Source organism: Serinus canaria, chromosome 1A (assembly GCF_022539315.1).
Source record: "Serinus canaria isolate serCan28SL12 chromosome 1A, serCan2020, whole genome shotgun sequence".
Taxonomy (NCBI): domain Eukaryota; kingdom Metazoa; phylum Chordata; class Aves; order Passeriformes; family Fringillidae; genus Serinus; species Serinus canaria.
The window spans coordinates 3,980,218-3,993,724 of record NC_066314.1 but is presented as its reverse complement, the minus strand read 5'-3'; the positions used below and the strand labels follow the sequence as shown (position 1 = coordinate 3,993,724).

Sequence of the window (13,507 nt, the reverse complement as noted above, 5' to 3'; positions counted from 1 at the left end):
TTCCATAGTTTCTGTGCCACTCAGACACCCCTAGATGAAGGAGGAGATGATCCCTTAGGGGTGGGGTTTTGGACTCAGGCCACTCTCATGGACAAACCTCTAAATCCAGACTTAGGTTTGGCCTAGAAGAACTTTCTGCCAAGAAGGCAAGGGAACAGAATTTGAATCTTCAGGCCTAGGACTTTTTGCTTGCTGATGGACATTGTGTGGGTCATTAACATCTAATAACCATGTCCCATAGAAGGGAACTTACTACTGGCAGCTAAACAACCTCTTCAGCTCTTTATTGACCCATGGAAAAAAAAATAAATAGGGTTTTATTCTAACCTCTGTGTTTGTGGGATTTAGAAATGAATCACAGGAACAAGATTCATCCTGCTATTGCAGAGAAGATCGGTAGGCTGAGAATCCTCAAATGCATCCTACCAAAAAAACCCCCAAAAACCAAAACAAACCACCAAACCACAACAATTTCTAAACAGGCACAAATCAGCCAGTCATGGACTCTTATTTTATCTTGCCTTGCAGGTCAGTTCTTGAGCCATGAAGTAAAGCTTCTTCAGGAATCCCTAAACACAAGTCATCAGGAGGCCGGGCAGAACCAAACGGAGGCGTTGAAGGCCAACCCTACAAACACCCTGAAGGTGAAGGGGAGGCTGGTTCCTGTGGTGTGGAAGCAGAGGAGGATCTACAATGGCCAGCAGGAAGTGGAGTGCTGGTTTGCCAAGAACAACGCGGACAAACTGATCGATGGGAGCTACCAGGACTATCTGGCTTCCCATCCCTTCGACACAGGGACCAGCTTTGGGACAATCAACAGCCTTTAGGACTGGTCACAGCAATGCACTGCAGCAGCACGTGGGACAGCAGGTCCCTTCTGAAGCCTTTTCTAGGCAACTTATGAGTATTTCCTTACCTTTTGGTGCCAAAGAAACCGAGGATTTTGTCCTTGGAAATCAGCTGTATCCCTTTCATGCTAAATGAACGCTCATCAAATTCCTGAAGAAAAGGAAGGCTGGGGGAAAGGACGTGGTTAAAGGCATGATTGATGCTCTCTCAGTGGGAAGGGAGGGAGAAATAAGCCAGTGAACAGTGCAGAGGCTGCTGGCCTTAAAATAAACCCATGCAGGATCTGTGCAATACCCCCTGGGGCTGGTGAGTCACCCCACAAAAGGCAGATCATACAGAGCAGTGCCTGTTGAGGTGACAGGCTTTGCAAAGAAGTGACTTGGAGCACCTGCTCCAACCTTGGTTCATGGGAAAAGGACAGAAAGACAAAAAGAGAGAGAAGAGAGAGGTGGGTGGATATTCAACTGCAGCAACCCATTAGCATCAAACAAAATCAAAATCTTAAATCAACAGGCCACAGTAAGGTATTGCTTTCCTGGTTAGTGGGATGAGGTCTGGATTTGCCACTAAACATGATGCTCCCTGAACCACTACAAACCCTTAAAACAGTGGTGAAAACCTTGATTGGGTTTATTGCTGTCTTGGTGCACAGGCTGTGTGCTGAAAAAGCACCTCTGGTCCTCAGCAGCAACAGGAGTGGTGCAGGCTCCCATTCCATGGAGCAGTTAATTCAACATAAATCAGTTTAAATATCATTGCAGGGTTAGTGATTTCTTGAGTCTTGACTCCCCCAGGAAGAAACAAAGTTCCACTGTGAGCTTCCAGCAGACCTGCCATGTCCTTGCACTTCTCAGCCCTTCTGCTAAGCAAAGATTAAAATTCCCTAAGGGATGACAACCCAGCACCCATAACAGCTTGTGAGCCTAAAAAGCAGCCTCTTGAATTTCTACCAGACGCCTCTAGCTGCTTTTGTAATCAGGGAGGAAGTCTTTATTTATTCCAAATTGTCAAAAAATTTTCATCCCGATTTCCCCTGGCTTCTTCTCCTTCCTTACCCTGCAGGAATTTGTGTGCAGCAGGAATTTGGCAGCAGGAGGTTACAGAAGGGTCTGCCAGCCACCCCCACTGCAGGTGGTGCTCCAAACCCAAAACTGCAAGGCTGTGGTGTGTTTGAAAGTGAGGCATCACTGAGCAATGCTGCAGATCAGCCACAGGGGAGTTTTAGCTAAGAACTTGTCCCAAGGGGACTTGACAACCACAAAGACATTTTCATGGCAAGGCCAAACTGAGCTCATGAATACTCTGCCTTTCCAGAATTGAAAAGGAGGGAGGCTGGGTGTGGAAGCATCTCCAGGAATTAAATGATATCCATGTGTTAGGAGAAAACAGTTGCCAGGGACCCACAGAAATAGGTTCAATCTTGACTGATTTTTAATTTTCTTTTCATATTTAACAATTAAATCATATTGTTGCTGTTGGAGCTCCAGCTGCTGGGGGTGGGAGGTGATTTTCCAGTTGCTTGATCAGCTCATTAGTGCTGCAAGCAGCGTGGCAGCAGAGCAGGTGGCAAGCATGGTTTCTTTACTCACACCATGTGCTGCCTGGAAACAGCCAAAAGCAGCCAGCAAGATTTAACTGCACTCTGGAAGATCCTTACAGAGAGCTCAGTTAGCACCAAACTCGTGCCAAGGCTTGTACTTTGGAACAGAACATAAAGAAGAAACTACTGCTTTGGGCCCTGCTGTCTTGAGAAATAGCTCCCCTGCCAGGGAGAGCTGAAGGCAAAACCTTCAGCACAGCCCTGAGTGTGGAATAATAACACTAAATAATAATAATAAGGTTTAATGCTCTGCAGTTTGCTTGTGGGCTAGAAAGAGATGAGGAAGAACAGCTGTGAAGTTGACATCTCTGCCCAAGAAGAGAGTAGGAAGATCACCCAGGGCCCACACCCAAACAATCTCCCCTTCCAGTGGCACAAACAGGAAAGTGGCAGGGGATTTCTGCCCACCCCAGGGTTTGGCAGGTGTCTCCATACTGTCCTCACTGAAACCTCCCCTCTCCTCCCACGCTGTGCTGTCCATGTGTATTGCTAAAAGGAGGGGCTGGCTCAGGCTCTCCCTCATCTCCTCTGTATATAGATATGTAGATAATATATATAAACACACACCTACTGCTAAAAATTCATCATTGCTCCTCCTTCTCCTCCTCCAGCCAAGGAAACACTTTTCTTTCAGAGCCTGAAGACAACAAGGATCAAGTCCAATGAAGCACCTGGAGCAATATACTCAAGGTCTCCTGAAGGCTCCAGCTATCCATTTCACAATAAATATTTTACAGTGAGCACTGCAGTGAAGCTTTCATTTGGCCAAGATAAATCAAGCTTTGAAGCTAAGGCTGTGTGTATTTTATGCTGCTCACATTACCAGGTGACTGAAAGGGCCACTCACCAGTTAACAAGAAGTTGGGAATCAGTGGAAAACTAAAGGTCATTGATGTTCTTTAGTCTCTGTACACTTGGTAGGAGGCAAGAACAGACCCTAGGCTTCTACTCCCACATTGAAATTGAGAGTTTAACCACAGAATTTAAATACAGTAGAACAGGACCTGGGAAAACAGTTTGTGCTCCTGCTGCCCCAAGAGCAAAGGCAGGTCATGGACTGTAAATTCCAATTTTTTTCAGCTCTGAAGTGGGCATCACAACACTTCCGTCTCTCATATGGGGAGGAATATGAGAATATTGAGAATATGAGGGGGAATATGTTCAGGCTTGGTCCTCACAGCCCTTGATGCTGTCCCAGAGAGCTCCCAGACCTCCATGCAGTTATTGCAGTGAAGTTGCATTTGTTCTCATCTCCAAGAGTGTCACAGAGCACTTGGATTCACAGGGATGTGTCCAGTGATTGCACATTGCTCAGACAGCTCAGGAATGAGGCTGAGCACTCACTCTGGAGCGCAATGGGAACAATTGCATGGCCCCATTTCAGAGATGGGAAGGGAACAGGGCTGCTGGAACAGCACAGGGATTGAGAGGGAGAACCTTCCCCCACATTTTACTTCTCCTGCTATTGCCAATTGTGAACCTTCTCAGACAGCCTCAACTGAGAGCTAAAATGAAAGTCATGTCACTCACAGTCCAGTTTAGGACAAGGACATTGCTTTGGCCAAATTTGCACTCTTCACCCACTGCAGGATTGCAATGTGCAGCCCCATAGCAAGAGCAAAACTCCAAAAAGCCAGTATTCCTCAAACAGGGAGCAAGTTTCCCATAGGGAAGTTTTCATCTATTTCCAGTCAAAACCTTGCACAGCACAGGACTTATTCCAGCCCTTACCAGTGCAGAACCCCCCAGACAAGCAGAAGTTGTGCTGTGAAACCAACTGCACTGAGCAATATAAATAATCCATTCAGAGAGCTGTGTGCCATGTGTTCCAAAAGCCTTTTGATGTGCCAGCAGAAGTAGGATTTTGACCCTTCATTAAGGAAGAAAAACAAAAAAAAAAAGACTTAATTTTCAGAAAAACAGTTTAAAGCTGCACAGCTGCAAGTGTAGCCAAGCGTGTCTCGTTCACTGAGGGGCATCTGAGACTCTGATTTGCATCTAAGGCTTCAAACCTCTGAGACTCTGATTTGCATCTAAGGCTTCAAACCACTTTGAAGTCAGGAGAAAAACAACAAACCAAACCCTCAAAAAACCCCCACCAAATATCTTCTCATGGTCCAAGCTCAGCCTTCGCATCTAAATCCATCCAGGTTAGAAAATCCAACTCCTTTAATTTTTACTCCTAAACAAGGGCTTTTTTCTTGGGAAAAATACAAGGGGGGAAGGAAAAAGAAAAGAACGTTCCCATCCATCACTTAAGGGGAGTTGTCTTGCAAGAAGCACAGCCTGTCTAAGGCTCCATGAAGGATGGCAGCCCAGTGGATGCTGGATCCCTGCTCCAAGGACTGTCCCCCCATTTGGACTCTGGCTGGCTCTCTGCACAGCTGTGTCTCTGCATCCAGCCTGGGACTGGGGTGGTGCAGCTGCTCTGGGCTCGCTCTCTCCCCAGGACAGCTGCAAAGTGTTTTGCATTTTTGTGTTTATAGACAAATACAGCTTGCTACAAGGAAAGCAAACAGGGCAAAGCCCTGCACTTCTCACTTGGAGCAGAAAGTGCCAGTCCTGGGTGAGCCAGGGTCTCTTCCAGCAGCTGTACCAGCCCAGGTCCTTCCTTACCCCCAAAACAGGGCTGGCTAATGGGGCTCCAGACACAGCTTGAATCAGATCCTGCAGACAGTTCAGCTGTTTATTTTAAACTGAGTAAAAGGCAAGCTGTCAGCTTCCAGTAAACACTCCCTTGTAAGGTGCTGACTGGGATCCATCTCTGAGTCTGCTCTGGAGCCCAGCACAGGCTGAGGCTGCAGCATCAAGGCTTTGCACTGAAGCAGCTCCTAAAACTCAACCACAGAAACCAAGCTCTGTGGCTCAAGCTCTTCATCTTTAGGTTTACCAGACCAGCTCTGCTGCAGAAACACAATCTTCCCTGGTCAGGAAAGATTTCAACAGCCCCCCTTCTTCCCTTTCACAGCATCAGGGTTGTGCAGAACATTAGGCACATGAAGGCATTTAATCTATGAAGCAATTTTAGGTCAAATAGTTATTGGATTCCTTATAAAACAGTAAGAAGAATCAGATCCACAGGGAAAAGCTTCCCCATTCAACACATTTAAATACATATTGCAAACCAATTCTTTTGAGTATTGTGCATATAAAAGTGTCACAGTTCAGGTACTACAGAATAGAGCTTTTTTTTTTTTTCTATTAAAAAACCAGACAATATTTTCATTCCAGTCTCTAGCCCTGACAAAAGAAAAAAAAAAAAAAAAGTCACACCCAGTTGTCCAGCCAGGGAAAATCCATCCCTGTATCCCCAACCTCAACGTGCCCGCGTGTGGGGCAGACAGGGAAAGCAGATACTGCTCATCCTGCACAGGATGCACAGACAGCACCCACAGGACAGGCCCAAGATGAGGCAGGCAAAAGGACCTCTGCAGACCCACAAGGGTCACCCAGTAGTCCCCACCCTGCCCTTCCTTGGCCAGCTCAAGGATCACAGTGCTGCTCCTTCCTCCAGCTCCACTGTCCTGCTGCTATCAGATGACCACTTGGTAGCTGGGCTGCTTCATCTTCTGGTTGGTTCCCCAGAGCCCTGGAATATCCTGGTCACTTTCAGACTGATCAAAATCCATGTCTGGAGACAGCAATACCTAGAAAGGAGAACAGACAGGTGCTGATGGAGTCAAAGGTCTCAGATCTCAATTCTGCTTGCCCAACGAATCAAACATTCCTACTGAGGGGTCTGCTGCCAGATCCAATCCTCTCTGGCAGAGGGTAAGGCTTCAAGGCCATGTAGACCATCTCTCCAACAACAGCCAAACAGATTTGGGCACAGGCACCACAACCATCTGGTGTCCCAGCCCCTCCTTGAGAGCAGAACAGGCTCTGATCCCATGGGACAGAACTCACACATGGATGTCCAGGCCTGGCTAAAGCCTCAAAAACAAGGCCACATATTTTGAGAACAGCTGTGCCACATGCAGACCTTTTCCCAGGTCCCCAGCTGCTTGTCACCTCTACAGCTCAGCCAGAAGGGCAAGCAGGGCTACAGGCTCAGCCTCAGCCATGGAGCCAGCTCAGGAGGGCTGTCCTGGCCTGGCAGCACCTCATTTCTGCCTGGCACAGCAGCTCCTGGCTCAGTCTCAGTGGTGGGACCCAAAGCAGAGCAGTGACACCTCTCACTGGGGTTTGAGGTAAAAAACCACATTTTTTCTTGCTGGAGGACCCAAAGGAACACTACAGCCTCAGTAGTTAACTCCACACCTGAGGCCACCATGGGCTGCTCTGAACTGGCTGCCACCAGCCTGGAGCATTTGCAAGATGCAGATGGAGCCACATGTGGGCAGCCACATCCTCTGGAAGAGAAAAAAGGCTGGATTTCATCCAGGAGATGGCTGCACTGACTGCAGAATAGCTGAAACCCAATGCCAGCCAGCCAGCAGCGTGCATGTCCAGTATTCATGGCTGGACAGGTTAGAATCATTGAATCCTCAAGGTTGGAAAAGACCTCCCTGGCTGAGTCCCACCATTAACTCAGCCCTGCCAGGCTCACCAGTAACCCTAAATGTCCCTGAGCACCACATCCACTTGTTTCTTCAACACTTCTAGGGATGGTGATTCCAGCATTTCTCTGGGCAGCCTGTGCCAGTGCCCAACCACAGTTTCAGTAAAGGATTTTTTCTTAATATCCAATCTAAACCTCCTCTGGTATAACTTGGGGCTGCTCCCTTTTACCTGGGAGAAGAGACCTGGCTACAGGCTCCTTTCAGGGAGTTTTAGAGAGGAGTAAGGTCACCCCTGAGCCTCCTTTTCTCCTGCATGCCCAGTTCCCCCAGCTGCTCCTCATCAGAGCTGTGCTCCAGACCAGGCTGGGTTTGCTCAACCCCAAATCCTCAAACACCACATCTGGGCAAGAGAAGCTGCACTGTCACCATGGAATCTCCCTGTGCCTGACCCAGCAGCCTTCCAGCTCCAAGACCCAGGTCAAGGGATGGTTCATGGACTTCCAGCCCAGTGCTCACACACAGACCATTCCCAACAGAGCTCAGCATCCCTTGGGCAAGACCAGGAGCAGGGGGAATCACTCCTATCTGTATCTCCACACACAGCTGTGAATTAACATGCCCTCCACTTGTCAGCACTCAGGCAGCACCACAGGGCCAGTCACCACAGCAACAAAACCACTAAACAGGAAAAACACAACTCCAGTGAGTCAGTGACTTCAAAGCAGCAGAGGAGCCGCAGGGGAAGATTTCCTGCTCCCCACCCTCACCCACACCCCAGCCCCTCCATCCTCCTCGCAGTCAGACACCCAAAGGACAGCAGCAGAGCAGATTAAGCTCTCTTGTTGTCCCCCTCATTGGTCTCAAGGAATTTTTTTTGGTTCAGGACACACACTGGCAAGTTTCCATCTCTCTCACGTGAAGATTTCCTCTGTTTATCACATTGGTAATGTGATGCTGTTGGACCTGAAGAAATGTGTAATTACTGACAGGCAGCACTGTGAACTCCCTGAGCTCTGACAGGCAGGTTGTGGGACCTGCTGAACTGGTGATTTGGGTGGCTTTCAGCTGAAAACTCAAACCCCTTGCAGCCAAGCAGGGATGGTGACACAGTGCTGTGCATCCAGACCCATCCAGGCTGCTACCTGCCCATCAAACACTGCTCAGAACTCACAGAATGACTGGGCTGGAAGAGACCTTCCAGATCATCAAGTTCAACCCAGCCCCAACACCTCACTTACAGGAAGCTGCAGCAACAACAGTCCCCCAGAACCTTTCCACAATTCCCCAGGAAGCAGCACCATGAGAGAGCACCTCATTGCCATGACACACCCTCAGATAGCATCCTCACTCAGATTTAGGAGTTTTCAGAACAGCTTGGACAAGGCTCTTTCCCTGCAGATGCCTCCAGGTCAGGATCACAGAGGGTTGGTGGCACAGCTGGGACATGGTTTCCCAGAGCTGGGACAATGTGCTGCTGTCTCACTCAGCAGTCCTCAAACACCTCACATTCCACAGAGGGATTTGCCACGAGTCAGGAGGACTGTGAGGTGGGACAGTTCCCTTCCAGAAGCAGCTCTGTGTCCACCTTCATTTATCTTCCCTGTTAGGACCTGGCACCTGAGTTCACCATGAGTTTCAGCTAATTAAAAATTAAAAAAAAAAAAATTGTTTCTCAGCAAAATCCAACTTGCTCTTGGACTTTCTAAGTGTTATTCAATATAAGTAAGCAGCACTGTAGTGGTGTCTATAAGCATCTTCATCCAATGAATGCCAAAATACAGAGTTCCTTATGAAGGGAATGAGGGCAGGTGCTGAACTCCATCCTGACCAAAGGCAGGCCCTCATGCAGTATATCAACTTTCCTTCCAGCCTCTAATTTCACCATAATTTTTCTCACAAGTACCACTGTTAGTGGACTTTTGCTTTAAGGGCTGTCTCTAAAACTGCAAGCCTTCAGGAAAGGAACAGAAACTCATCCACCTCCCTGGGGGAAAAAAAAAAAAACAACAACTGAAAAAAGATCAAATAAAACATTATTAAAACTGACTTGTTTTCCTGAGTGGAGGAAACAAAGAAATCACTGATAAGATCTAAAGTTCATGGGAGTTACAAGGGCAAGGGAAAAGAGCCTCGGGTCAAGGGCAGGACACATACAAAGCAAAAATGAGGGCCTTGCAGATGAATTAATTTCCCCAGGCTGAACAGCACTGGATGCAAACTGGCATTCAAGAGATCCTTTTCTATCCCACAAGAGGGGGGAAAAAATTACTCCATGAACATTTACAAGGCAGGGCAGGGGACTGAAACAACACAAAGCATAAGACTGCTGTGGAAGGAAAGAAGGATGAAATTCTTCCAACCATAAGAGGGAGTTTGTCCCTTTCAGGGATTCACTGTAAAAGTAGCAAAAACTCATCCTCTGGTTCACCAAAGGATGAGCCAGTGCCTGTGCCAGTGCCTGACCACCCTTTCAATAAATAAATTTTAATATCCAATCTAAACTTCCTGTGGTGCAACTTGGGGCTGTTCCCTTTTGTTCTGTTCTTGTTACATGGGAGAAGAGACTGATCCCCACCTAGCTAGAATCCTCCTCCAGGAGGCTACAATCCTCCTCCAGGATTGCTGCTGCTGGGTTTCTTCTGGCTGCCCAGCTGCCCCAACCAAGCCAAAGACAGAGCTGAGCTTTCCTGCTGCCCCTGGAGAAAGCACAGAGCGTGGGCTTGTAACAGGTTAACTCCAGCCCACTTTTCCCATTCTCCTTGCTATCTCTGCCCCTCCTTCTCCAAACACAAGCTGCTGGTTCATGTGACAATAGTGACACCCCACTGGTGAGAGAGGCAGAGGGCTGAAATTGAAGCCAGCAGGGAGCTGGGAGCTGGTGGCGCCTGCAGCGAGACAGCCCCGATGAGCCCTGATAAACCTGGGGGACACATCAGCTCTGCTCAGCCCCCCTTCCTCTCCCCTGGGCAGCAGGGAAACATGAAATTCCCCCATCTGAACAGGTGATTAGCAGCAACAAGCCCAGCAAATGCTCATTTGCTGCTTTTGAGCCTAAATTCCAGTCAATCCAGCTGTAGGGCTCAGGCAAACATGATCTGTAGTTCACAGCTTAAGAGGCTGACACCTGAAGCAGGAGCTTAAGGCTATTCCTCAAGGCCCAGTGCCAAGAAAGAGTTGGAAAACAGGTCACACACTTCTGTATTTCTTCATAAACTTCCTTTTCTACACAAAATATTTGTTGGCCAGAGGCACAGGAACATGCCTGAGCATGAAGGACAATCCCTGCAGACAGCTCTGAGGAGAAAGCAGTCCCCTTGGTACTGCAGTGATGGATCAGAGGGTTTCAGGATGAACAGATGAACTGCACATCGTGGAATTTTTGCTGAAGTCTGCAGAGAAAAGCAGCCAGGTACTTGAGAGAAACCTTTGACAGAAAGTGGCAGGTTGTGGGAATTGTTTCTACTCCATGAAATCTCCTGTCTGTTGACCTGCCAGAAGAGGCTTTCTTAGCATCTGGAAATTAGCAGGTATTGTTCCTTCCAGCTATCTATTTCACAATAAATATTTTACAGTGAGCACTGCAGTGAAGCTTTCATTTGGCCAAGATAAATCAAGCTTTGAAGCTAAGGCTGTGTGTGTTTTATGCTGCTGGACAGGCTCACATTACCAGGTGACTGAAAGGGCCACTCACCAGTTAACAAGAAGTTGGGAATAAGTAATTTCAGTGGAAAATTAAAGGTCATTGATGTTCTTTAGTCTCTACACACTTGGTAGAAGGCAAGAACAGACCCTAGGCTTCTACTCCCACAGTGAAATTGAGAGTTTAACCACAGAATTTAATACAGTAGAACAGGACCTGGGAAAACAGTTTGTGCTCCTGCTGCCCCAAGAGCAAAGGCAGGTCATGGACTGTAAATTCCAAATTTTTTCAGCTCTGAAGTGGGCATCAAAACACTTCCCTCCCTCACAAGGAGGAATATGCTCAGGCTTGATCCTCACAGCCCTTGATGCTGTCCAGAGAGCTCACCAAACACTTGCAGTGTCTTAGAGGACCAAGGCACAGGTGCACTCCCCCTCCATGGAGCAGCAGTACCTGTGACACCATCTGTGACACATCCACAGCAGCCACCCTCTGTGAGCCTGGATGCTGCCAGGTTTGGTTCCAGCAGCTGTGAAGGAGGTCCTTGTCCCAAAGAGAGATGTCACCTCCTCAGCTCTGCTCCTGAGCTGGTGTGATTCTGACAGAGCTTGGGCCTTCAGGAGCACATCCAGGGAGCAGGGCAGGGCTTGGCCACCAGTGACCTCCCCAGAGCTGTTCATCCAGAGCCAGGGCCAGCAGCAGTGACCCTCTTGTCCCAACAGCTGCTCCCACCTGCCTGCCCTCCCTGCCTGAGCCAGGACTCCTCTGTCACTGCACCCCTGGGACACAGGAGCCTTGGGGGCTGCACCAAACCCGCCCTGTTAAAGCACTGCCACCTCTGTGTGTGCTGCAGTGTCACCAGTGATGGGCCAGCCCATCTGTCAGCACAAGAGCTGAGTTACTCCTCATGAAAGAACCCTCAGAGAGCAAGAGCTATTTCTGTTCTTCCTAAATTCCTCAGCAGGAGCTCCTGCAGGAGCCAGGCTGTGATTGCCAGAAATTATCTTATCTTGGTAAGTCTCTCCAGTGGGCTGCAGGATATCAGCAGCTGGACACAGAACACACTGGAACCAGGCCTGGGTGCCAGGAGAAGGAAGGGAATTCCTCCCAGGGACCAAGAGTGTGGACTGTGCGCAGAGGTCAGTGAGAAGCAGACACCACGTACCCAACAAACCCCACATGATGAAGAAGAACAAAGTCTGCTGGAGCTGCATTTCCTCCCCCACCATAACTTTCAGCTGTCGGGCTCAGACTACCCAAAACACAGCCTCCTCCAGCTAAGGGACAATAATCTGGCTGAACAAATACCAAATGCTGACAAAAATAGGATTCTCAGCTAAGTCTTGTCCTCTAAAAGGGATGCTAACAATTACAGAGAGGAAAGTAAGCCCTTCCCAGCCAAAATTAATTACAATTAAACATAGCAAAGCTCAGAGGGACAGTTTAACCTGCACACACAGATCAGTGCAGAAGCCAGCTCATCCCCCCAAGACATTGTCATCATCCAGGGCAGTATTTCAGCAACATTTCCTGGGCTGTGACACTGCTCATGGTTAGGGCGAGTTTGACTTTGCAGGGTGATCACCCACATCTATGAAGCACCACCCCAGGTGCAGGCAGTGTGATGTTCTGTTACAGGGCTGTGGTAAAACACACAGACCATCCCAAATTTGCATCTTGGTCTGAAACACAAGTTTGCATCCCTGGTCTTACCTGAGACTCCTCAGTCCTCCTGGCCCGAGGGGTTTCTGTGGATCCATTGATGTCTAGGGCATCCTTCTGCTTGTATTTCCTCATGATCAAGCTGTCCACAACCCAGAACATAATGGCCTTGGGGAGAAAGAAGTTACATCAACAGATTGCAGAGACCAAAATGCAGAGTCAGTCAATCACAGATATTTCTTCTCCTCTTGGGTTCTCCAGACATCCAGCCTTGATCAACTTCATATCCAAATCAACCCTGTATCAATTGTGTCCATGGGGATTGGATGAGCCCAATTCCTTAAGTCCCTTCTTACAAAAGTCCTACTGTTTCCAGATTAAATAAAACCACAATAGGCTGAGTTTCCACCAGAACATAACCCCTGACCCAAGCTCCACCCAAAGCTCCTCTGCCTGAACCAGTGCCTGGTCAGTTCTTTGAGGACCAGAATCTGCTTTCCAATGTGGAAATGCAGCCTGGGATGGTGGAGAGAGGCAGATCAATCCAGCTTTGCCAGTGCTGCATCCACTGAAATGTGCCTGGGATGAGCTGAAAGCTCAAAGCTCAGCTCCCTGCTTGTCCAGGTAACATGTTGTTCCCACTTCCCACCTTAGCAGGAACTGGGCAGCTCAAGGATTACCCAGAGTCAGGGGAACCAGGAAAGAGCTGAGCTTTCAAGAGGTTTTGACAAACTAGTTTTGAGAAGAACAACAGTTCTGGGTAACCCTGAGCACCTTATCTTGCTGTAATACAATCTGACATGCAGCCAAATGACTGGATTGTCAGGGTCACAAGCCATCCTGTAGGACATTAAGGTGTTTTGGGCATCCCCATGCTGTTGAGATGAGCTCTCACCTAACAAGACCCAGCTTTATTCCAAGAGGTGAAGAGTCAGCCCCACAGCAGCTCAGACAAAGGGAAGGCAATTGGGAACAGAAACAGTGACAGATTTGTGACCCACAGCTTTCTTTACACACCCCTCCACCCTGTCCCAGGCACTCTGAGGCTGCCCCCAGCCAGTCCCTGTGCACTCCCATGAGGGTGCACTGTAATCTCCAAACCAGCCCCCAGCACTTGCAGAGGCTCCACTCACATTGACTATGAAAGGCACAACAAACATCACCAGGACGAGCTCCAGCTGAGGGCTTGGGATGTAACCCAGGAGGATCTGCTGAAGCTGCAGAGGAGGAAACATTTAGAACACTTAACATTAT

The 13,507-nt window shown here is 48.4% G+C and overlaps 2 protein-coding genes across 2 annotated transcripts in view; one reads left to right on the top strand and one right to left on the bottom strand.

Moving 5' to 3' along the window:
• The window catches only part of ITIH5 (inter-alpha-trypsin inhibitor heavy chain 5), a 44,160-nt gene extending 43,018 nt beyond the window's left edge, over positions 1-1,142 (top strand). The window contains 1 exon segment of the mRNA XM_018910399.3: positions 529-1,142. Within this exon segment, the coding sequence (XP_018765944.3) occupies positions 529-827 (299 nt within the window). The 3' untranslated portion in view covers positions 828-1,142.
• Positions 1,143-5,437: 4,295 nt separating this feature from the next.
• LOC103813583 (store-operated calcium entry regulator STIMATE-like) overlaps positions 5,438-13,507 on the bottom strand; it is a 32,169-nt gene continuing 24,099 nt past the window's right edge. Inside the window, exons 6-8 of the mRNA XM_009086913.4 lie at positions 13,387-13,470; positions 12,305-12,421; positions 5,438-6,096 (exon numbers count right to left, since the gene is read on the bottom strand). Coding sequence (XP_009085161.3) covers positions 5,983-6,096; positions 12,305-12,421; positions 13,387-13,470 — 315 coding nt within the window. The 3' untranslated portion in view covers positions 5,438-5,982. The remainder of the gene's footprint in view (positions 6,097-12,304; positions 12,422-13,386; positions 13,471-13,507) is intronic.